The 24,795-nt window shown below is 42.9% G+C and overlaps 1 protein-coding gene across 2 annotated transcripts in view; it reads left to right on the forward strand.

The window, feature by feature from the left end:
* Adamts9 (ADAM metallopeptidase with thrombospondin type 1 motif 9) overlaps window positions 1–24,795 on the forward strand; it is a 173,121-nt gene that overhangs the window by 13,200 nt on the left and 135,126 nt on the right. For both annotated transcript variants that reach the window (XM_038319790.1, XM_038319791.1), the window contains exons 4-9: window positions 16,858–17,147; window positions 19,366–19,449; window positions 19,551–19,666; window positions 20,709–20,749; window positions 20,865–20,970; window positions 24,048–24,194. In XM_038319790.1, the coding sequence (XP_038175718.1) occupies window positions 16,858–17,147; window positions 19,366–19,449; window positions 19,551–19,666; window positions 20,709–20,749; window positions 20,865–20,970; window positions 24,048–24,194 (784 nt within the window). The remainder of the gene's footprint in view (window positions 1–16,857; window positions 17,148–19,365; window positions 19,450–19,550; window positions 19,667–20,708; window positions 20,750–20,864; window positions 20,971–24,047; window positions 24,195–24,795) is intronic.

A 24,795-nucleotide genomic window follows, 5' to 3' on the forward strand; every position in this document is an offset into this window, starting at 1 on the left:
CTTATGAGCTACTCCTGTGGATTCTGTGTTTTAGTCTTTTGAACAACTTCTGTTTGTTAGTGAAAAAAATTGAAACACGGGAGCTGATAAAGAAGAGCTAGTCAAGGTCACAGCACTCCAAAGCCTAGCATTTTCCCTACGCCGGAGGTCTGGTCTGGTTAGAAGACTGCTCCTTTGTGGAGCCAACCACATACGTAGGAATTACAGTTCTCAGACAGATTGTAGACTTGCCTGCCTGGAGTCTGGTTTGATACGAGGAAATCCTTCCTCCAACTTCTCACCAAGACTCTCTTAATGACACCCACAGCTTTGTGGCTCTAGCATGCCCCAATTGGAGTGTCTTGCTTGTTATAGATTAACTTCTGGAATCCCAGTAACAATTTAGCATCAATCCACTGATTAGATTAGCAGCCCTGTGAATTGGGCCTCAAGCCCTCAGGATTCCCCCAGGGAGCTTTCTATGAACAACCCGGAAGAGCTAGCCAGTGTCTGGGGTAATAGTGTCCATGGTGTGCTAATCGGTGTCTTGGGCTGAAATCAACCGGACTCTCCTTAGTACACTTTTCCACAGCCCTCTTTCCTCTCCAGCTCTCATCTGTGAAATAAGAACGGGCAACTTCTAATGCACGGGCACCCTCGGATCATGGTGCCAATCTCAGATAAGTCACTGGACAGTAGTACAATGAGGGACTTTGGATGTAGGAATGAATGATTTCTTCTTTTATTTATTCTCATAGTGTCATTAGCTACCCCAGGCTGGTCTTCAATTTGACCTTTTACTCTTAGACCCCAAAGTCTAAGAATGTAGGTGTGCCCCCACCACATCTGGCAGAGTGACCACCATTGAACACACCATCTACATTGAATAGAGACCAAGAATTTCCACATTTACTTCCTGCTTGCTTGCTTTTTTGCCGGGGTGTTTTAAGGCACACTCAAGAGGCCTGACTTTCCACCTCTAAATATCCCAATATGGAAAACGAAGGCTATTTCTCTATGTAACTGAAATACATTTACTGTGGTGAGCACCCACACCTGAACAGCACCTGCATTAGAGCTGCTCCTAGTTGTCTTCCAGCTTTTTGTTTGGTTAGATTGGGATCTCAACACATTGTGATCTCACATTGTGAGCGGTTGCTGCATCTTCAATAGCCTTCATGGTGTTGTTGTCGACGACGTTACAATTGCTGTGTAGGATTAGATTTGTTCTACCTGGCCAATTTTTCCCTACCCACTTATTCCAGTCTGTGTTTCATCCTGGTCAGTTTGCTGCTATACTAATTAGGAGATTGAAGTAGCCCTCAACCACGAGCAGGCACCACACAGAGCCTCTGATGGCCCCTCCAAAATGGAGGGGTTTGGTGAAATACAAAAGGCAGCGTAGTTGGGCGTTTTTGTTGTTGCTTGTCTGTATGCAGTACACATGTATGTAGGTATGTGTGCTCACAAGTATGTGGACTCACATTTGTGAAGGTATGTATGTACATATGTGCTCTTGTGTACAGAAGCCAGAAGTCTGTGTCCGGTGTCTCCCTCATTTATGGAAGGAAGATTGCCTGCTAGACACGGAGCTCATTAACTGTATCTAATCTAGCTAACAAGCTTGCCCTGGGGATCTTGCCTCCCAAATGATGGGTTTACTCCCATTCAGCATCTCCATGGGTGTTAGGAGTCTGAATTGTGTCCTCACATCTGCATGGTGAGACCTTAACCTACTGAACCATCTCCCTAGAATTGGGCTGTTTTTGTGCTTTGTTTATCACGCTGTCTCTTGCAGGCGTTTTCCAACCAATGGAAACATTCTCAATCCACAGTATTTCTTCTTGCCAGTCTCCCTTGCCATTCAGGATAGTCCATACCTGTGATTTCCCAGAGGAGCTAGTTTGAGGATGGAAGTGTACAGTGGCCAATAGGTTTAGACCGGAGGGCACGGCTTTTCTCAGCAATGTGAGAAGGACTCTTCTGTCTCCTTCTTAGAGCTCTTTGAGTTTCTGAACCCAGAAAGAGCCAGGGGGTTGTGTACTTCCCTCATGGCTGCCAGTCTCAGGTATTTCCTGTGTCTTGCCCAGCAGGATCTTTGGAGTTCCTGCTATACTTCAGAAATTGCGCTCTGTTGCTAATAAGGGAGCAGGTAATGCAGCTGCTTGCTAATGTTGTCATATTCCCGGAGGCCACTTGAAATGGGTGTGGATGCTCATCTTCTATAGGAGGACCCGGGAATTAGCGGGCAGGGGCAAAGCGCTTGGGAGTTAACATGAGGATCCTTCCTCCAGCCTTTACTCAGGGTGGGTTATTTTCAAATCAGACATTGTAGAGTCTCTTGTGTCTCTTTATAGGGATTAAGATCATTGGCCCCAGGAAAGGCTATTTATCATACCATGGAGATTTAAAATTCACAGCTTTGTCTCCACTGAGTTTTGGTTTTCTTATGAAAATCAGACTGTTACGGAGTTGATATTGTAGTCATTCCTTGGTTTGAATCATTTGTGGATGAATTTTTTTCATGTGTCCTTTTTATGTTTGGACCAGATGTCTGCATGAATATGCTATGAAAATGCAAATTCTTAATGAATAGGAAGTACTGCAGAGAGAGAGGTAGGAAAGTCTGAGTCTTATATGTACTGGGACTGGTAAATTCTACCCAGAGAGCAGACCGAGATTAAGGCTGTGTTGGGGTGAGTCTTCCTTTTTCTTTATTGGCTACCTATTCTTGTGTGGTATTAGAATAGAGCATTTGAAAATGCAGTTTGTGTCTGGAAAGGGTTCAAGCTGATTTTGATATGACCTTGGAATTTTTCTGCTCTTTCTGAATGTTACAGAACTTTTTCTTTTCCTTTACTTTCCTAGTGTTCATCTTTCCATTTTATATTAAGGTACACCTTACATGCTCTAAGATTCATCATCTTTAGCCCACGGTTCTGTGAATCTTGGCAAATATTATCGTGTCATAATATTAGTATCACTTTTCCAAAATATTATATACACAGGATAAGCAAGCTCATTGCATTTGAGATTCATCCACACTGCTGCCTTTATCCGTCACCCTTACTATAGAGTCCTATTCCATTGTCTGGATATAATGTTCACCCATTATATAGTTGATGAACACTGGTTTTCTTTTATATTGCAAATAAACCCATTCTAAATCTTTGAATACTTTTCTACAAATAGTAATTCCTATTGAGTGACCTAAGGACCCTGAAGATCCCTCCACCTCAGTACTGCCAAACTAACCAATTTCAAATGGTGTCAAAGTACATACTATTTATAATGCTGTCTCTGAGACTGACAATAGCCAAGAAAGAGCCTTGGGTTTTACCCACTTGAAGCTAAGGACTTTATTTGTTTGTCTCTGGCCACTCTTATCTAACATAATGAACTTCTGTTCGGCTCCTTTTCTCTGTTCTGAGAGGATCAAAGCCCTGAGCTAGGATGAATGGCAACTTAGGCCCACAACCCAAGCCTCAGTTTTCAGGCCTGTATCCTTTCTGGGGTATGGCACAAGAGAAAGCTGCCTGTGGATGGTGCCCAGAAAGGGGATGTTTCAAAGCAGGAGCAAAACGAAGTTTGGATCTAAGTGTGAGGATAATTAAGAATGAACTTGTGGGGTTGTTCAAGAAGCTGCCTCAAACCTACAGAGAAGAAATTTTCCATCCTTTCTTTCATTTAAGAGATTAGATTGTCCCTGTAAGAGCTGAAGGGATACAAAATACAACTTAAGAGTAACGAAATAGCTGCTGGGTGTTGGAAGATGGCTTGGTTAGTGAGTGTTTGCCACACAATAAATGTATAGGTGAGCTCAGATGCCCAGCATTCACACCGAAAAGCCAGACTCAGTAGCCTGTGTCTGTAACCCCTGGAGCATAGGGGAGTAGAGACAAATTAGTGAGCTCCAGGTTAAGTGAGAAAATGAGACAGAGAAGAAATTGGATGTTGACCTCTGGCCTCAACACATATGAAAACATGTACATGGTAGCTTCACACACACACACACACACACACACACACACAAAATAATAAAAAAGAAAAGAAAAATAGAACTCTTTAGAACCAGGCCAGAATACTGGAAAAGGTAGCCTATAACTGTAGAGGTCCAATTGACATCAAAATACAGAAACCTACTGACTCCTCCCTTCCCTGCCCAGGGGAGCAGGCACGCTGGGATGGGAATGAGTTACTGTTGCAAGCCCTGTTACACAGAGGCATCCCCATCCCCAGGAGGCTCCCATATCAATCCCATTCAGAAGGAATGCTCTCTGGGACTTGGTCCCAGTCTTTAAAGAGCTCCAGTCTCACAGGCTCTTTAATCTCAGCTCTGAGAAGGAAACCTTGTTCCTGCCACAGGCATTGCAAGGCCACCCAGGGGCTGCAATGAAGTGTCAAAACAGCAGGCAAGCTCAGGAGCCACATGGCTCTCGCAGCCTCCCGGCAGCTACTCTGCCATGGAGAGCCACCACAGCTATCACCTCAAGAGCGCTTGTCATGTACAGACCCTGTTTCAATACCCAGGACATCTTAAGTCACTTAAGTCGGCCTGCCACCCCAGAACAGAGGAGCTGGTAGGTGTTCACATTTTGTAGGGAAGGAGAAAATGGTGTGGGTGCAAGGTCACACAGAACGGATGTGGAGAAGCTTGGATTTGAACATAAGTCCCTTTCAATGCTGACCTGCATATGCATCTGAACTCCCCAGTCCCACTGCCTCCTGCATTTACTTTGTAAACTACCTAGAAGGCTCCATCCTCTGTGGTCTCCAGCTGGTCTTGGACATGGCTAAGGCTGCATGTTGAACTGGTAATACTTTGGATAAGGTATATTAAGTAGACTATATTATTAAGATCAATTTCTTTTTAAATATTTGTGTGTATGTATGTGCATGCATACATGTGTGTACATATGTATGCATACGTGTGTGTGGGTGTATGGGTGTGGGTGGGCACATGTACCACAAACTGGGGACCAAGTGTTCAAATACCTGAGCCTATGGAGGATGGTGGACATGGCTCACTTAAACCAGCACAGGCCTCTTTTGGTCCCTGTTTCATGCCATATACCCACACTCACTCCTGTCTCTCTCTCTTTTTCCCCATTTTTTCTTCCTTTCCCTCTCTCTCTGTTCCCCACCACCACCACGCGTGTGTAATTCTGGGTGTTATCCTTGCCTGACTAAGGAAGCTTTCCTTCCAGTCTGTTGACTGTCGCTTCACTCTGTGCTCTCCTTGTTGTGCTGAAACTTTTTAATTTCATGTGGTTGCATTTGTCAGTTCTTGGGGTTAGTTCCTGGACTCTTAGAACCCTTTGCAGGAAGTTCTTCCCTGTGCCTGTACTGTCAAGTAGCTTCCCTATGTTTTCCAGATAGATGTTCTGGAAATACCTTTTCAAGTTACGTCAAGCATTTTTTGGTTTTCTGTCTATGACCTGGAGTTAGTAGTCCCTGCCAGAAGCCGTCTCCATGAGGAACAATGAAGTTCGCCTCTGTAAAGTGCATAGGACAGGAACTCACACAGTGAAAACCCAGACAGAGCAGCCAGTAGCATCCTCGCCCAGAGCTGTTATCGCTGTGACAGGACATTCTTCTCTTTCTTTGTGAAGAGGTTTCTCGTATGCAGTCTTCTGTCATATTGTATTTCTCGGGGTGCTTAGTTCCCACCCTTCTCTTAAATAGGGAAAGATCCCATAACCTCATACACACACACAAGAAGTAATTAAATAGATGTAAGCTGGTTTCTTTCATGAAAGATGTCTCAGACATTTCAAAATGCTTCTATGTGTGGAGAAAGTTCCAGATACGGATACTGTCTGACGTGTTTAATTAACCTAATTGACTTGTTTTTGGAAATACGTGATAAGACTAATAATGTCCATAAACTACTCTCACAAAACATCATTCATCAAGATTCAAGCAGTTAAAAATAAGTCTTTTCACCCCAAAGCTCTTTGCCCCTGCCTTTTGTACCTTCCAGGTGCCAGCACCATGAGCAAGTCGCTTGGCAGTGAGTGGCACAGCACTTTCGTTCTTTTTGCTATTATTATTTTTCAAAACACAACTTATAGTTTGTTACAAGAACTGGTCTTGGGAACATGATCTTGAGAGTATCTCAGGATCCGCTATTGTTTTTTAAGTTAGCACGCTGAGGGCTCTTAAGGAATGATTAAACCATGTGGTTTCCACTCACACCAACTAGTGCTTTATGCAAGTGCAATAACCCCTGCCCCTCACTGAACTCTTTCTCCCCCTGCATTCCAGAAGTACATGGTATTTCACTAAAACATCCATTGGGTTTGGGGGGTGGGGGTTGTTTTCTTCCTTTTTGCCCCTTGCCACATTGTTTTGCTGTTCTTGTTGTTTGGTTTTGGTTTGTTTTTTAAATTCCTCTGATCCCAATAGAACTTTTCTCTCTCGCCTTCCTTCGTCTCTGGTCAAAGACTTCATTAAGTATCTCTGACCACAGCCCCAATAGTGGAGATCTTAGCTTTGATTAGAACTAAGATGGCGGAGGCTAGTCTGCTTTGGGCTGTGGCCTTAGCTCCCAGAACCGTTAAGACGCGGGACTGTTGCAATGACCCAGGACGGTGCACTTTTCTCCTTGCTGTGTCAAAATACCTGGTGAAAGAACAGAGAGAAGCCTTCATTTTAGTTAAAGGGTATAGACCATCACGGCAGTGGAAGCATGAGGCAGCCGGTCACACTGCACACTCAGTCAGGAGCAAAAGAGACTAAGTCAGGTGCCCCCAAGTCCTTTTTCTTTTTGTTCCATCTCTGGCCCCAATCTGTGGGGTGGTGTTGCTCACATTCCGGGTAAGCCTTCCCCTTTCAGATAAGCCTCTCTGGAAACAGCCTCTCAACTGCCCCTGGTGTCTCCTTGCTGATTCCAAACCCAGTCACAATAGCAGTAGAGATTAACCATCAGGGCCCTTAGAGCTCAGGCTCCGCCCTCTCACTGCCGGTCCTTATGCGCTTGTCCAAATCCTTTGCAAGCAAGGAATCGACTGCTCATGCCTTCAGATCTTCTCTCCTCTCTAACTTCCCTCCACTGTGGTCTTTATAAGAGTCTCTCTGTTGTATAATTGTTTATTTGAAGGTCTCTAATTCTAATGCACTCGTGTGTAGAGAGGAGTCTCTTCTATACAGTCAGTATAACAGTATCCATTCTCTTACAGTGTTAAGTGGGGGTATTTAATCTTTCCTGTAAGCTGGGCCCTGCTATAAAACAATTGACTGTATCATCTCCTTTAATATCTACAACTCCCCTCTTACACATTTACCAGTATTATCTTTATTTTACTGATGAGGAATCCGAGGTTTCCAGACAAGAAATTATGCAAGGAAGGGCTATTGAGTTAGAGCATGAGTGAGAACCAAGACCTAAGTCCAGGATCTAAGTGGGAAACACTAATGACGGCTTCCTGCCTTCCTTCCCTTGGTTACGTTCAGGTGAAACAGAAAGCAAATGGGCCTTGTTCTTGAACCCTTCCTTTGGTCCTTGCCATGTGATTCCTCAGCCCACTAAGACCGTGAGGTCATTCTGCCTTAAGAACACTCGGTTAAAATTTGATAAGCCTTGTGAAAATCCACAGCAGGAATTAACCTCCCAATGTTACCATTAGCTTTCTGATTGGCTCTGCTCAGCCCAGTTGGCAGAAATACTTTGGTGAGTAGCCACTGAGTAACAAGGGTATGTGTGCGTGTGCATGCGTGTGCGTGTGTGTGTGTGTGCGTGTGCGTGTATGTGCGTGTGAGTGTATTTTTCTCTAAAATAAGTCTGGCTCTTTAGTAAGTAGCACAATGAGCACTTCCTTGCATTGTAAAATAAAACTGACTTAAAATGTTTTTACCAAATTATGAGCAAATATCCTCAAAATTTTGATGGTAAAATATTTCTTTTTCATAATAATGCAATCTTAAATGTTTATAATATTAAGATTTTAAGGGCTGAACTGTTTTAAAGTTGCTTTTTGGTTGCTTTTCAACTTCCTTGGGCACAAAATAGGTGTTCAAGAAGATGCGTTAAACTTCTGATCTGTAAGAAAGGTTTCTTCTAAATCCTTTCTTATTTAATTCCCGAACACCCTTTAAATGGAAGCAGGATATGTTCTGCTCATTTGGGAGACGGAAGCCCACCCTCAGCACCTCTGGTTGTCCCCCTGCTATTCCTTCCACAGTAAGGTCCAGTCGGATGGCAGGAACGAAGCGTGGTGTGCTCTGCTCATCAGTCACACCCATGAAAACAAACAACATCTTTGGAATCATTACCCCAAGCCAGAACATTATTTTTAAGTGCACTTAGTCACTCTACCTAAAATGGTTCCTTTTAAAATCTAACTCATATTATAATTTTATGACTGGTTTAAAAATAGCTAATGAGAATAACTATGGGATTTATTTACCCCTTCCTGCACACCAGGCAGGAGTTAGCATGTTGCAGTTCATAAACACCCATTATCCCTCCAAGAAGCTGTAAACAGACACGCCTCTCCCTAGGGTTCTAAGTGGGAGACCAGAGAGATAGACAGGGATGTGCCCAAGGTCAAGAGGGGCTGATACACAGTCTCCTCTCACTGTGTGAGTTCCGAAAGCCCCAATGGTTTGGTGATCGGGAGAAGCATTAGTACTTGCCTTTTGACAGCAGCGAAGACAAAATCATTGCAAATGCCAATGTTAACTTAGGCTTAGTAATTACCATTTGGAACTTGAGAGCCTATGGTGTAGTCACAGGAAAAAACACACTGCCTGACAGAAATCCCCCCTCTCGCTTTCTATTTGTTTTTTTTTGTTTTGTTTTGTTTTGTTTGTGTGGGGTGTGTGTGTGTGTGTGTGTGTGTGTGTTTTGTAAAACATGTAGCCCAAGCTGGCTTCAAACTCTAGACCTGCCTGCCTCCACTTCCCAAGTACTGGGATTACTAGTGTGCACCACCTCACCCAGCAAAGAATCTGTGTACATGCCTCTGTGAGACTCAGTATTGCTAAATACTATCTTTTCTCAGCCATGGGCTTGATCCTTAGAAGAGTCAACACATTATTGTGGGGTTTGAATGAGATCAGGTTTCTTGGAAACTATTGGACGAAATAAATGGGACTAATTTTCCAAGACTGCTTAAAGAACAAGAGACATGTAAAAAGATAGCTTGTTTCTGGGGGTTTTGTTCAAACCTCAGGAGTCAACATGGCTGATGAAATGGCTCAGTGGGCAAAGGAGCTTGCTGAGAGGACCTGAATAGGCCCGGAGGCTTGAAATAGAGTCCGCATGGGGGGAGCAACTCTGCCTGGGGGGGCTGTCCCCTGACCTCCACGTGAGTGCCACAACATATATATGCTCACACTTACACAATAATACAATTTAGTGGGGTTTTTTTTTGGGCAGTCACTTTGGAAAACAATTTTTGTAGCTAATATTTAAAATGTAGAATGTAGAGTTGCCTTAGGCTAGTTTGCTGACTATCCACCCAGATGCCAAATGGACAAGCATATCTGCATATTCCTCACAATGGGCCACTTGACAGTAAAAAAACAATAAAATTGATATATACTACAGCTTGAAAACATCAAGTGAGGTGAAAGAATCGAGATAAAAATGCTAGGTATTGTATGAATCCATTCATGTGACACGGCAGAAGAGGCAAACCCATAGATGTATAAACATGGGCTACTATTTGGTAGGGCCCAGGAAAGAGGAAGAATGGGGAGTGACTGCTGAGAGGTATAGGAGTTCTCTTGGAGACAATCAGATTGTTCTAAAATTACACAATCGCAATGGTGGCTCGTGCCATGCCACCAGTTAGTCTATTCTCTGAATAGACTATAATTCACTGAACTGGGCTGAAGGTGCAACTCAGAGGCAGAGTGTTTATATAGCATGCACGAGGTAATGGGCACCTGTGAGAGCATGTGCACACACACACACACACACACACACACACACACACACACACGCACGCACGCACGCACGCACACGGTGTGGGGATTATACATTTTAAAGGTATGGGAATTTAATGGTATGTAAGTCTTAACGAAATGGTCATTGAAAAACTATAATAAATAAGAAGTTGTGTATGAGGGGGAAATTGCACCACTACTTAGTCATTTACACCGTATTTTCCACAAGAATAAAATTTCATTCATTAGTCCATTCTTATAAAAGTTTTAGCCAGGGGACATTGTAAATTCCTAACACACAACCCTTGGTTGGACTATGCTGGAAGACCACTGACGAGCAGTGGGGGTGAACTTCCTTTTTTATCCTAACAGTGTGCCCTCAGCTGAGAACTGAAACTATTACTACAATTCTATTTTGAGGCTAGAGAATAGGTAGGTATATTAGGTGCAGTATCTAATTTTGTGCCCTTTTAATGCTACTTTGTTGTTGTTGTTGTTGTTGAAATTGGTCTCACTATGTCATCCTGACTGTCCTGGAGCTCACTATATAGACCAGGCTGGCCTACAACTCACAGAGATTCTCCTGCCTCTGCCTCCCCAGACTGGGATTAAAGGTGTGTGCCACCACCCATGACTCTAATGCTACATTTTAAATCGATTGCTACAGTGATCAATGTGCTAGGAATTAGTTGGACTAATTAAATCCGTAGGTAAGATTCTAGCGCACGAGGAGAAAGGTGAAGCGGGAAAAGGCTGAGCAGGATCTCCCGGGTGGATGTCCTGGTTTGTTAGGAAGAAATGACTTGGTTCCTGCAATTTGGTTTCATTTTTATTTCACTTTTTAATCTGCACATGGGAGGACGGGCTAGTGAGTTCTGGTGTAGAGGTAGGAGTCAGAGCACAAAGTTCCAAGGTCAGCTCTCTCCTCCCACCCTGTGGATCTTGGGGGGTCAGTTTTTCCCATTCTTAAGTTCCTTCTGATTACTCTAAAAGTAAACTGTTTTTTCCTTCATGATTGCAATAGTGAATCCCATGCCTTTTCCTTACTGAAGATAGAGTTTTCTTTAAGTAAACCAACCAAACCCATCAAATCACCGTGTGCTATCATTTGGTGGTGGTTTGTCCCGCCAAGGTTTGTGCATTCAGGTCTCAGTCCCAGTGTAACAGACTAAAAACTGAAGGGCCTCTCACAGGTGAGATAATAGCTGAGGCCTGGTGGGAGGCTGCTGGGCTGCTGGGGGGGTCTGCCCTAGAAGAGACTTGGTGGCTCTCTTGAATCCCTTGTTAATTCCTGCAAGAGTTTATTAAGAGTGAGCCTGGCCCTATGTCCTAACATCCCCCACCATCTGATGATGTCTGTCGCTGTTGCTTCCCCTGTGATGCTAAAGACAAACAAATGGGCTCCTTAGACTTAGCGTTCCAGCCTCCAAAATCGTTCTAAATGAACGCTTTTCTTTATATACTGCTCAATTCTAGGTAATACAAAAAATTTTTTACGATAAACATTAAGAATTATTTAGTTTTAGCAAGCTTAGTGACATGTTTTTTGCTTTAAATAAAGCTACTTATTTAGTTTTTGAGAATTTCATATGTATGCTATATTTACATCAAACTTCTTCCTTTCCTTCCAATTCCTTCTAAGTCCCTCCTACTACTTAGATTCATTACCCCTTATTCTTTAATTATAATTTCTAGACACACACACACACACACATACACACACACACACGCACACACGCAAGCACACCAGATTATAAGCAAAATTTGCAGCGATCATTGAGTGTTGCTCATGTGTTAGGGCTGACCTCTTGAGATTTGCTAGCCTATCAGGGTCTTGTTCCTGTGGAAGACTGATTCTCTGTCTCTCAGTTACTATCAGTTGCCTGCAGTTATTCTAGAGGGTAAAGGAGATTTCTTTGTCATATATAGAAGACACTGTGCAACAGCAAACATCCCGTTCTAGTGTTTTGTCTCTTATAATCTTTCTGCCCTCCCACCTCGAGTGTTCCCTGAGCCTTATATGTCGGGGCTGTGTTGTAGGTATATCAACTAGGGCTGGCCACCCCACACAGTCAGTTGCTCTCTGCATTTTGTCCATGTGTGGCTTTCTGTATGATCTCTGCTGCTACAAAAAAGAAGCTTCCTTAATTATGGGTGAGAGCTGCACTCATCTGTGGGCATAAGGACAAGTGTTTAGTGTGCAGTTAGACATTATACTGGTTTTTAAAACTGGCAGTGTTAAGTTCTCGTCTGGATTCCATGATCTCACCAGTCATGGATAGTGGGCTATGTTTACAGTGCCAGCATGAGTTCCTTCTTTTCGAGAGGCCTTAAGTCCAGCTAGATGGCTGTTGGTTTTACCTGGGGAATAAGCACCACTACTGCACCTTTCAAGATACCTTGCCATTCTGGTCATTGTTGTTTGTAAGCAACTGGACAGGACTATTGGTGTTCTTCTCCTTTGGCAGCTTGCATGGCTCCCTCTGGCACTATGAGAGCTAGCCCTCATGAAGGAGACTTCCTGGTCAGTTTCAGCTCCACATTCTTCCAAGTCCTTATTCTTGTGTTAAAAGTGTGTGGAGACTTTGGCAATTTCTGGGAATTGATCAAAGGCAATGGTCTATATTGTATAGGTGGTCTCATAAATTCTGCTGGCCAACAACTTGGAAAGAGGTTTCTCATGTGTGGCACTGGGAACTATTGTGTTAGCTAGTCTATGCTTCTTGGGGGAACATTGTCATCCCAAGTGGCATAACTTTATTTAAACTATATACCTATATATGTACATTACACACACACACACACACACACACACACACACACATACACACACACACACACACACACTCATGTGCACTCCCCACTTCCCAGGCAATTTTTACTCCCTGTCCCATTTTCCCCATTTCCCTCTTCATAGCCCCTGTATCCTGCTGTTCCCTTCCCTAAACCTCCTTCTCCCCCTTCCTCTCCACTCACTGTGGTCCTTTCTATTTTCCCAGTTTCTGCAGTTACTCCAAACGTGTTTTACATCTAAAGATTTGGAGCTAAGATCCACGCATGAGAAAAAGCATGTGGCATTTATCTTTCTGGGTCTGCGTTCCTTCATTCAGTATAATATTTTGCTTGTTTTGGTTTTGTTGCTTAGGATAGTTTATGTAGTTCTGGCTATGCTGGAACTAGCTCTGTAAAGCAGGCTAGCCCCAAAGTCAGAGATTTGTTTGCCTCTGTCTCCTGAGTGCTAGCATTAAACATGTGTGCCACCATGTCCAACTTTTATTCAGTATAATATTTTCTAATTCCATCCATTTACCTGTAAGTTTCATGGCTTCAGTTTTCTTTACAAGGTAAATGTGTACTACAGTTTGATTACCTGTTCATCAAGTGAAGGGCATTAGGTTGGTTACATTTCCTGGCATTGTGAGTAAAGTAGCAATGAATTTGGCTGAGCAAGTATCTGTGGAGGAGAATGTCAAGTCCTTTGGGCATATGGCAACAAGGGATATAACTGGGCTATATGGTAGATCTATTTTTTGCTTTTTGAGATTTGTCCACACTGATTCCCATAGTGACTGGGCCAGTTTACAACCCGAACAACAGTGAACTCCCCTGCCCCCACATCCTTGCTGGCATTTGTTGTTGGTTGTTTTGCTGGTCTTAGCTATCGTAACTGGTGTCAGATGAAGTCTCCGAGTAGTCTGAATTTGAATCTCCTAACTGGTGAAGCTGTTAAACGTTTTTGAGGTATCCCTTAGCCATTGTGATTTCTTCTTCTGAGGACATTTGTCCTTTGTTTTCTTTGCCCTATTTTTGGAGTTCCTCATATGTTCTGGATATTAACTGTTAGCTGCACAGAGGGCAAGGATACTTTCCCACTCTATGGGCTTCCTCTTCACTCAGCTGGTTATTTCTCTTGCTGTACAGAACCTTTTTAGTTTTCTAAGGTCTTCTCTGTCAGTGATCGGCTTTAGTTCCCAGGCAAATGGAATCCTGTTCCAAAAATTTCACTAAAGTGGCAGAATACAAAATCAATTTAAGAAAATCAGTAACTTTTCTATGCATCAGCAAGAAACACACTGAAAAAGAGATTATGGAAACAATTTCATTCGCAACAACTTCAAAAATTGAACAAACCTAACCAAGGAGGCAAAAGACTCCTACAGTGAAAACTCCAGAAAGATAATGAGGAGACACCAGAAGCTGGAACGGCCTCCCGTGCTCCTGGGTTGGCAGAATTAATACTTTAAGAATGACCATTCTACCCAAAGTCATTTACAGATTTAGTGCAATCTCTATCAAATCCCTACAGGCATCTGATATTTGACAAAGATGCCAAAAATACACACTGGGGAAAAGACAGCATCTTCAACAAATGGTGCTGGGGAACTGGGTGTCCACGGCGGGGGGGGGGGGGGTGAATCAGCCCTGTGTCTGTCACTTTGCACCAAAATCATCTCTAAATTGATCAGAGATCCCAGTGTGAAACTTGAAACACTGGAACTGATAGGAGAAAAGGTAGGCAGTGCCCTACAACATATTGTCTATTGAAAACAATGTGATTGAGTCATTCTGGCCATACTGCTCAGTCATGTAATTGTACAGAAGCATTTGGGGTATATGCACAGACAGATGGGAATAGTAGGGCTTTATTGCACACTTTGAGATTAAAACACCGTTCCTCTTCTCATCCTAACTGCATCCCTAGCCTGCAGCAGCCGCTCCTCTGGCTCCTCGCTCTACACGTGTTCTTGTTCTGAGCTTTCCCTATGACTGAAGGCATTGTGGCTGAAGTCTGTCACTTTGCTGAGAAAGTTCTACACAGTGTCTTCTGATGACTCAAAGGTCAAATCAGTAGGAAAGTCCAAACTGTACGCCTGGCACAGTCCCTAAGCAGAAGGACCTGAATTCAATCTCCAGGACCCACAGAGCAAACAAAAGCCTGTTTGACAGCTGGAGAAAGTTCACCATTTTAATAATCAAAATGTTCAGGTTGGTCCAGGGCACATCCTGGCCTTAATTTTTTGAAGCAAGTGGTTATAATTGTCAAGTCTTTGGGCCCTTCAAATACGAAGCCGCTCAGAGTTTCTCCCTTTGGTTTGTTTTTGTTTGGTGTTAATGAAAGGAAGAATTTCTCAGCTCTTAGCCACTGAAGCATACTTCTTAGTCACACCGTTCTGCTTTGTTGTTATAATGTGAACGAATGCACATTTATGAACTGGTAAAGCAAGGTAACTGATTAAATGAAGTTATACTCAGAATGTGTTTTTAGCAGGCCCTTTTATGTGGGTTCTGTTTGTTCTGTGATTGGTGATATGAAAACTGAATGGGGTATTTCAAACTTCGAGCACACTATGAAACACTTCAGGGACAGTTTAAGCCTAGCTTCCATGGGTACACCACGTACACACACGCACACACGCACACACACACATGCACTCGCACACACACGCACACACACATGTGCGCACACCTGGGCCTGGGTAGGGCAGAAGAGTCTCCTTCCCAACAAGCTTCCAGGTCTTCCCAGGGCTGCTGCCCCATGAACCATGGTTTCTCATAGACTGGAATCCAGGAGGCCTGGAGATTCATCTCGCTACTCTGACATAAGTCATGGTCCAGCTCCTGGCCCACACTCTGCCCTCATCTGCTCCCTTTACTGATCACTGAATTGAATCAATTGCAAGTTCAGAGACATTGAGTGGCAGTGATTCTGTTCTTCTATTTCACTTGTAATGGTGGCCTGATAAAGAAATGGAATATTTTATTCTGTGTTCTCTAATGTCTTTTGTATTGTCTGTTAGCCAGTTACCTCTCAGACCTCTCTCTTTGCTATCTATCATCAAATTTCAAAAAAAAATTAAAAGGGAATATAAGTTTTCTTCCTTCCAGCTTTTTGTAAACTTGACTTTTACTTTATCCATGATCCTAACAAGGCTTCTATTATCCAATGGAAGGAACCACATGCTTCTATTTCTCTTAAGCCAAGCCTGATATTTTAGAGTAACCAGTGTGTATCAACTGAATCTTCTTCCCTGTAGTAGGAGGCTGCTTGTTCATTTCCTGGCAGCCCAGACTCACGTAATAATCACACAGAAACCGTATTATTTAAATCAATGCTTGGCCCATTAGCTCTAGCTTCTTACTGACTAACTCTTACACATTAATTTAACCCATCTCCATTAATCTGTGTATAGCCACATGGCTGTGGCTTACCAGGTAAAGTTCCAGCATCTGTCTCCTCTGGTGGCTCAATGGCTTCTCTCTAACTCTGCCTTCTTCCTCCCAGCATTCAGTCTAGTTTTCCCCACCTAGCTAAGTTCTGTCCTGCTATAGGTCCAAAACAGTCCTTTATTAACTAGTAGTATTCCTAGCATACGGAGGGGAGTCCCACATCAATTCCCAGGGAAACTAGTCCCAGACACATAGGCATTTCAGAGAGAGTGTGGCTTGGGTTTTATACAACTCATAATCTGTAGTTTATTTTGTATGATATTCGACTATAGAGACATTCTATTTGCTTATGTGCTTATTTTTGGGGTGAGTGTGGTATGTGTATGTGTTCTTGTGTGTGCACATGTGCATTTGTTTATGCACCCAGGTGTACCTGCACATATGTGTATATATGTGTGTGCATGTGTGTACCAGTGGGATCTAGAGGTCAATGTTATTAGGTGTCTTCCATAGTACCTTATGTTTTTGAGATAGTAGCTCTCTTGAGCCTGAAGCTCACCAATTCAGCTATACTGAATTACCAGTGAATTCCAAGGAATACCAAATACCAGTGTTTGCCCTCCCACAATATTTCAGTTTTCAGAACCAACCTGCCTTTCTATGTAGGTGCCAGGGATCCGAACTCTAAAGTCAGGCCCTTGTGTTTGGACAGCAAGCACTTTACTGATTGAGCCACCTCCCTACCATCTAAAGACATCATTTGAACATACAAACAATTTTGAGGTTAAGTAATGAGTGTCATCTAATTTATTACAGAACTCAAAAGTAGTCGCAGTAAAGACAAGCGGAAAATCAGAATGCAAATACGGAGAAAGAGGAACAGCCTGGCCGACGATGTGGCGCTGTTAAAGAGCGGCTTGGCAACAAAGGTGTCCTCTGGGTATATCGCCAAGACAAATAGCACCAGGGACAGGAGGAACCACAAAAGAACCAAGCGCTTTCTGTCCTATCCACGGTTTGTAGAAGTGATGGTGGTAGCTGACCACAGAATGGTTTTGTACCATGGATCAAACCTTCAACATTATATTTTAACCCTAATGTCAATTGTAAGTATACCACACGAAAGGCGGCTCATGGGTTGACTCAATGTGCTGCTGGAGGAGGGGTTTTCTTTTCCTTTCTGCTTGGTAGCATCAATCAGGGCTGGCATTTTAGCCATCTGGGCAAATGGCCAAAGAGAGTGTGTGGTTGTTCACTAGTTGCCTTTTTATAATAAGGGTGACAGCTGTCAGTAGTGCATGTTGATCCTCTGCTAGATAGTGCATTTACTACTTGGAAAGCATCGTTTCTAACCCTTCCGGCGATGGGCTTAGGTTGAACTACCATCCTCTTTTTATAGCTAAGAACACGGACTCTCCAAGGAGTTATGTCACTTGCCCATAGGCAGGCAGAGCTAGCCAATGGCTTAGATGCTATATGTGACCTTCCACTTGTTCATTCTGGAACCTCATGTTCTCTGTCTAACTTAGGAGCTTCACACAGCCTGGCAGGACTGTGTGATGCTGGCTTGGAGTCCCAGTCACCCCCTGATGCTTTTTCAGAATGCATCTGTCCAGTCTTGCATTTTACTGAGGGTTATAAGCAAGCAGACTAGAGGTGAAGCCTAAAAATTTCTGTTTTTTTACTCTTGCTTTATATTGGAAACACAATGAATTTGCATGATTGGAAAGTCAAGTAAAACCTAACGTAAGGACCTGAGTTCAACCACAGCTCATATATAAAAAGCAGATGTGGTGGTGTGCACTTGTAATCCCAGCAATGGGAAGACAGAGAAAGCTTGACTGCCCCCTTGACAGGCTTCCAGCCTGTGAGATCCTTTGTCAAAAGAGCAAGGTGGACAGCTTCTGAGGAAAAAAACACTCCAATGCACAATTGTGCACTCAAATACACAATATACGCACACATACACATGTATACACACATGCTTCAGAAAATATCTTGTACCTATGCTAAACACATATAGATTTTCTTCTTATCATTCCCTAATAAAGATGATATTACAACTATGTACATTGTATTAGCTATTCTAAGTAACCTAGAGATGCCCGAAAGGCCGTGGAAGGTTGTACATGGGCTCCTTGTAGAGGACGCTGTTTTACAGAGGCAGTGTGAGCGTGTTCATGTTTTGCTCTCCTCAGCAATCCTGGAGCCAGGCTCTCAGAGATACAAAGAGATTACTTCACAACTTTCATTCAAGCAGAAAAGGAACATTCTCATATACCCCCTTATACCTCGGTATTTTTTTAATTAATCTCACACAGTAGTGCATGGATTAACCCTTTTTTACCTGAAAAACAACCTGCTTTGAATAAATTCCTAGGTGCATTGTGAAAAACCACCATGCTTGGGAATGTTGCTTTAGGGCCTAAGGCTTAGCTGTCTCTTCCATCCTTATGGCCTGTCCTGCTCCTTGCTTCTTCCCTTGCAACTGTGAGCTATCCCCACCCCATGTTACCCAGCCCAGCTCCCCCTCAACCTTATCCTCACTTCTGTCCCCACGTGTTCCATATACCCCTGGCCCTCTCATACACAGAGGATAGAAGGAAAACCTGAGTAGACCTCACAAGCCTCAGCCCCATATCCACACCATTATATCAGGTCTATCAGAGACTTTTGACTACAGTAGTGGCTCTTGGGTCAGATGGCATAGGCTATAACTTCTGGTTCTGCTGCTTGCCACTGGATAGCCTCAGACAAGTTAATCTCTCTGAGCCTCCATGACATCCCTATTTCAAAGGGACAGTCATGGTACCTTGCCCAGAGTTTGCTGTGGGAACTAAATGCAAATCCACTTTTCTGCTAGAATCTGGTCTATGGTAAGTGACAGTGAATGTGGCTGACATAATAAATTATGATAGCAAAATAATGCAGAAAGTAGGTTACACTGATGTTGAACATGGAAATGGACGATGAGCATGAGGAACAAGTGTCAGCACTGATGTGGGAAACCACATGATAGGCAAGAACTTGATGGAAAATTAATATGCAATGCTTTGAAACAAATAACTGCTAAGTCACATGATAATTCAGCTTCAAGGGAAAACACCTCAAAACTTAAATTTGCTAGAGTTCATTTTTATCTAAAACTGCCATTTATGAATTTGACAGAGACTGTAAGTCAGTGTGTGTGCAGTGATCATTCAGACCGGAAAACATATGTGTTGCATGAAACGTCCAAAGGGCTGGAACACAACCTAAGAAGTGAATTGCTTATTGCTTACACAGAGTCCATCATTAACTTTGAAAAATTTATCTTGGTTGCAGGTAGCTTCTATCTATAAAGACTCAAGTATTGGAAATTTAATTAATATTGTTATTGTGAACTTAGTTGTGATTCATAATGAACAGGTAATAAAGTTTATTTTTCTCTCTTTTTCTATCTGTATCCGAAATGGCATATCTAATTGGTGTTGTTGCATAGACCAAGAGCATTTCTTCTCTGTGTTTAGGAAGGACCTTCCATAAACTTCAATGCCCAGACAACATTAAAAAACTTTTGCCAGTGGCAGCATTCCAAGAACCACTTCGGTGGGATACAGCACGACACTGCTGTTCTGGTCACAAGGTAAATGGATTGCTCATTCCTCGTACCTCTTGGTGTCAAGCCCCAGTTGATGGGAAGGGTCCTGCATTGCTGGGAGCCAGTCCTACTAGGGAGGTTCTTGGCTTAGTCACTATGGACGATTTAGAGCAGATAATTCTTTGTTGAACAGGCTGCCCTGAGCATGGCAGTACTTTTAGCAGCATCCCTGACCTCTGCCCTCGACACATCAGTGGAACTCTCTCTTCTCAGTTATGACAACTGACAGGGTCACCAAACACTGCTGCATGGGACCTGAGGATGAGGGAGGGTACCGTTCTAGCTGAGCATCTCTACCATATACACGCCAGAAGAGGACTCAGTATGTAAAGCAGGCCTGAAAGCAAATGTCTTTCTACAGCAAGGGAAGCTGCTAACCACATCCAGCCAGTGGCTGCCTTGTAGGACCCTAAGTCTAATGTTGCCGACTTATGTGACTGGTTTTGTTGGTGTTGTTGTTTTGTTTTGTTTGCAAGAAGTCAGAAAAAAAAGGAAGTTTTTTAAAATAAGAAATTTCCCCATCTTTATATGATAAGTTTCTCTTGAAGAATGTTATTTAAATGGACAAGGCAGGAAGGAGATGCTGGCTTCCTGGTATCTCTCATCCTGGACCATCTCTGAAGTCATTATAGACACACTCATCGCCCCACAAGCTCTTGCTGGAAATTGAATCCAGGGCTTTGCCCGGGCCTTGCGCATGAATTTTACACCAAAGCCATAACTGCCAGTCTACCATTCCTCTTATAAACTCAAAAAGCAGTGAGCACTTCACAGTGGGTGTTGAGGGAAGTGTTTCCGGGGTGGGGTGCATATAACCATTTTGTGGCTGTGAAGACAACAGTAGACCTCTCCACATAACCTTTAACCCTTAAATCCGTGCTTAACAATGTTTGCTAGTTGCAAAACCCCAGCCTTGCCAGATTGCGTTTTGTTATTACCCTCCCGAAAATGAAGTAGATGTCTGAGGATTTTCTTGTGTTGACCTTTGCTCTGGTGTTGTCACAGCCTAAATCTTCTTTTCTTTTAGGGAGGATATCTGCAGAGCTCAAGACAAATGCGACACCTTAGGTGAGTCCTCGTCCATGTCCCCATGGCTAGAATCGTTTTCTCCATGTTTCTCGTCCAAGTCACAATTGCTTGTGAAAGTTAATCCATGTTGGTCTCTCCCCTGCCCTCCTAATAGGTCTTGCTGAACTGGGAACCATTTGTGACCCTTACAGAAGTTGTTCCATTAGTGAAGACAGTGGGCTGAGCACAGCTTTTACGATCGCCCACGAGCTGGGCCATGTGTAAGTCATCCTTGTCATAGTCTCCTAAGATTTTGTTCCTAAACCGGGCTGTGGTGTTGCACGCCTTTAATCCCAGCACTCGGGAGGCAGAGGCAGGCGGATCTCTGTGAGTTCGAGGCCAGCCTGGTCTACAAGAGCTAGTTCTAGGACAGCTAGGATTATGACATAGAGGAACTCTGTCTCAGAAACAAAAACAAAAACAAAAAAAACCCAAAAACTTAGTTTCTTTTTACCAGTGTCTGTCTTCTTAACTTTAGTGGAGTCAAGCCTTCAGAGTAGATTTGACAGGATTGAAGGAGCTGAGCCTTGGTGAGAAAGTGAGTAAAGGTGACCTACCCTCTTGAACCCTAGTTCTGTGTGTCTTCGGTTGAACTGTTTATGCTTGATGTGCAAAGTCTAATAATTTTTCTCTTCCCACTGGGGACTCAGAGAAAGAGGCATTTTTATTCCTTCTAGCACATCAAAGGATGAAATAGCTTGGAGAACTTTCTTGACTCACATCTGTGTCTGAAAGGTTGCCTCAACATAGCTCTGATCCACAGATTTTAACTAATCCAGATCATTCCCAACTGATAGCTTTAACCCAGACAGCATCTAAAACAGCAATGTCCTCCTTGAGAGAAGAGGAACAAAGCTGCAGAGAAATATTCAGTTCCCTGATTATGGTCAGAAGGTGGCCATTATAAGATAGATAACTCCCCTGTTTGTTTTCCTGAGAGACAGGGCAAATTGGTATAAATCTACCAGAAATGATTCTGATCTGGGACCACGCTAGTGTACTTCTAAAATAATTAAAGTGGGTCTCATTTGTATGCACACACCCAGAAGTTCGATTCAGTAAGAGACTTTCACCCTTTGCCTTTTCATACGCCTTTGCTGTTTTCTCCCAAGGAAACCGTGTCAGAGATCTAATGTTTAAAACAGAATCCAGGCTTTTGGTGTAGGCGGGCCAGACTGGCTTAGTCAGCATCTCCTTGGTCCTTCTGATTCCTGAGCCATAGTTATGAAATGCAGAGAATCCTCAAGATGATTTCTATTTCTAGTTCCCCATCTGAGGAACACTATGACCTGAATTATCAGGCGATGAAAGCTCTGTGTGCCTTAGTTGCTCATCTATAAAGTATGGGGAATAGTACACTCATTGTTGGGTGTCTGTGAGAGACTGGTTCCTGGACCTGGATACTCCACAGATACTTAAGCCCCTTTTATGAAGAGGCATTGAATTTTCATGTCACCTGTAATAATTTGCTATATATATTAAATAAAATTTAGATGACTCATAATACCTAATATAACATAAATAGCCATTATGTTATATTACATTATATTATATTACATTATATATATTATATTATATTATATTATATTATATTATATTATATTATATTAACTGGAGGAGGAGGAAATCCATGCATGTTCTATACAGACACAAGTTTGTTTTCCATCCACAATTGATGGTCCCTGAAGATGATTGACCCTCGGATGCAGTAAGTCAAATGTACCGTTTACTGCATCAAATAAGTTGAGAAAGAGAGCATCTAAAATACAGAATCCACATCTTATTGTACTATGGATGTGAACAGTCTCGGTTATTATTGGTCAGTAAGTATTCCAAAATAGGTATTATAGCCCCAGCAGTGAGCAAATGTGCTTATTTAAATGAAGATAAGCTTCTGTTCATTTGTATGATGAAATAAGTAAACTTGATTTGACCTAGTTCTGGTGAATTGGGGAAAAAGGGCAGTTCCTATCTACCACAGAGAAAGAATCAGGGTAGGGTTGGAATGCTCGCCTCTCCTGAGGTGTGCTTGGACCAGAGCTCTGTTGATGCCACAGCTGGCATCTGCAAGCCAAAACTTATCCTCTTTTAAGAAATGGGCTCTTCAGTATTAAGACCTTTAAGTAAATTCATCCAGTACAGATCACATTTTCCCATCTCTACTGGCAAACTGAAGGGCCCACATTTTTTAAAGAAAAAAGAAGTAGAGCACCAAAGAATTAGTGGAGCGGATGCACAGGCTTTAATCCAGATTTTTCTTTTATAAGAAACAGCTCTACACCCTTCTATCTTCCTCACATTCCCCGAGTTTAGCATGAACTAGGGAAGAGAATTCCCCTCTTGGTGCTAAATTAACCACATGTTCAGTTTTCTGATTGACAGCAGTCTTTCCCAGAGAGAAAAGATGACCCTCTGACCTTGTCACCTGGTAGATAATTGCCTGGGCTGGGAGGCCATGTGGGTCACAGAGGGGGTGTGCACTGAGGAAATGCTATCATTTCCCCCATTTCCTCTGGTGAAGCCAAGAATGGAAAGTATGTGTGAATGCTGTCGCCACCCGCCCAAGCCCAAGAGGACACTGGCATTGCTCCACAGCCTCCCCTCAGGCAAAAGGAGAAAGGATTTGGAGTCTTTTTATGCTTGGCTTTTCAGGAAGCCAGTTCCTGTCAGCTGCCATTGGCATGTGAATCCCTTTGCCATCTTTACCTTCAGCTGGCTGGACTTGTATGCCTGTGGTGTCTACGTCACTTCCTATGAGTTCATGTGCATACTTTACATACCTTCAGAATGGTACTTTACTTGATAAACCTAGGTGTATCACTCATCACCCTGGCCCAGAAACAGAAGATGCAAGACCCACAAGGATCCTCTTTTTGCAAAGCTCTTGGCTTCCATTTTTGACACTGATTCATTTTTATGCTGACATTAGTATAGCATCCTGCTAAAATCTTGACTCTATGGATTGCCCTTTAACTGTCGATTAGGATTTCCAACTCCTGTATTCTAGCACCAACTACAGCACATTCAGAGCCTCTGCAATTCCAAAAAGCACGCTTACACCCAACAAATGACCATGCATTCACTAAAGGTACTTTACATTAAATTGGATAAAAATCCTCTCGAGTTCTACGCTCCATCTTGAATTGTCTTACAATTTATCCCTGCTCACCTGGATTCATCCTCTTTTCCATAGCCCAATAGGTGGTTATGGTTTTCTCTTAATCAACTGTTAAGCAACAATGCCTGCATGAAGCATTGGTGTGCCCTGACATTCTCCCTGTTGTTTCATTGACTTTAGGTTTAATATGCCTCATGATGACAGCAATAAATGTAAAGAAGAAGGTATTAAAAGCCCCCAGCATGTCATGGCGCCAACATTGAACTTTTACACCAACCCTTGGATGTGGTCAAAGTGCAGTCGAAAATACATCACCGAGTTCTTGGAGTAAGACTTAAACTTTCTTTTAGTCACGGCCCCTAGGGCAGCAGTTCTCAACCTGTGGGTCGCAACCCCCTTGGGGGTTGAACAACCCTCTCACAGGTGCCGCATATCTGATATCCCGCATATCGGATGTTTTCATTATGATTCATAACAGTAGCAAACTTGCAGTTATGAAGTAGCAATGAAATGATTTGTCTGGTTGGGGTCACCACAACATGAGGAACTGAACGAAAGGGTGGCAGGGGTAGGAAGGTTGAAAACCACTGATGTAGTGTCTGGTCTACACAAGGTAAACCAGGAAGGGAAAGACAGCACAGAGTTGAGCATTCCTCTGCAGTCATTGTCTTTGATAACATTCCTTGAAAGAGGAAGACAAATTACCCTGTTCCTTCATAGCCTTGCCAGTTTGGGGAGATTACAAACCGACCGGAGCAAGGAGTTGGGTTCTTAAAGGGAATATGCAAATATTTCTGCATTTGTGTAATGCTTTGAAATTTATTCAGGTCTTTGGAGAGCGCTGTGATGATGAAGGGCTCAAATATTTATGTGCTGCTAACCTAGTAATCTTGGCTTGGAAGTAATGGGGTAGTATGAGGTTGCCAGA

This window comes from Arvicola amphibius, chromosome 2, assembly GCF_903992535.2.
Source record: "Arvicola amphibius chromosome 2, mArvAmp1.2, whole genome shotgun sequence".
Lineage (NCBI taxonomy): Eukaryota > Metazoa > Chordata > Mammalia > Rodentia > Cricetidae > Arvicola > Arvicola amphibius.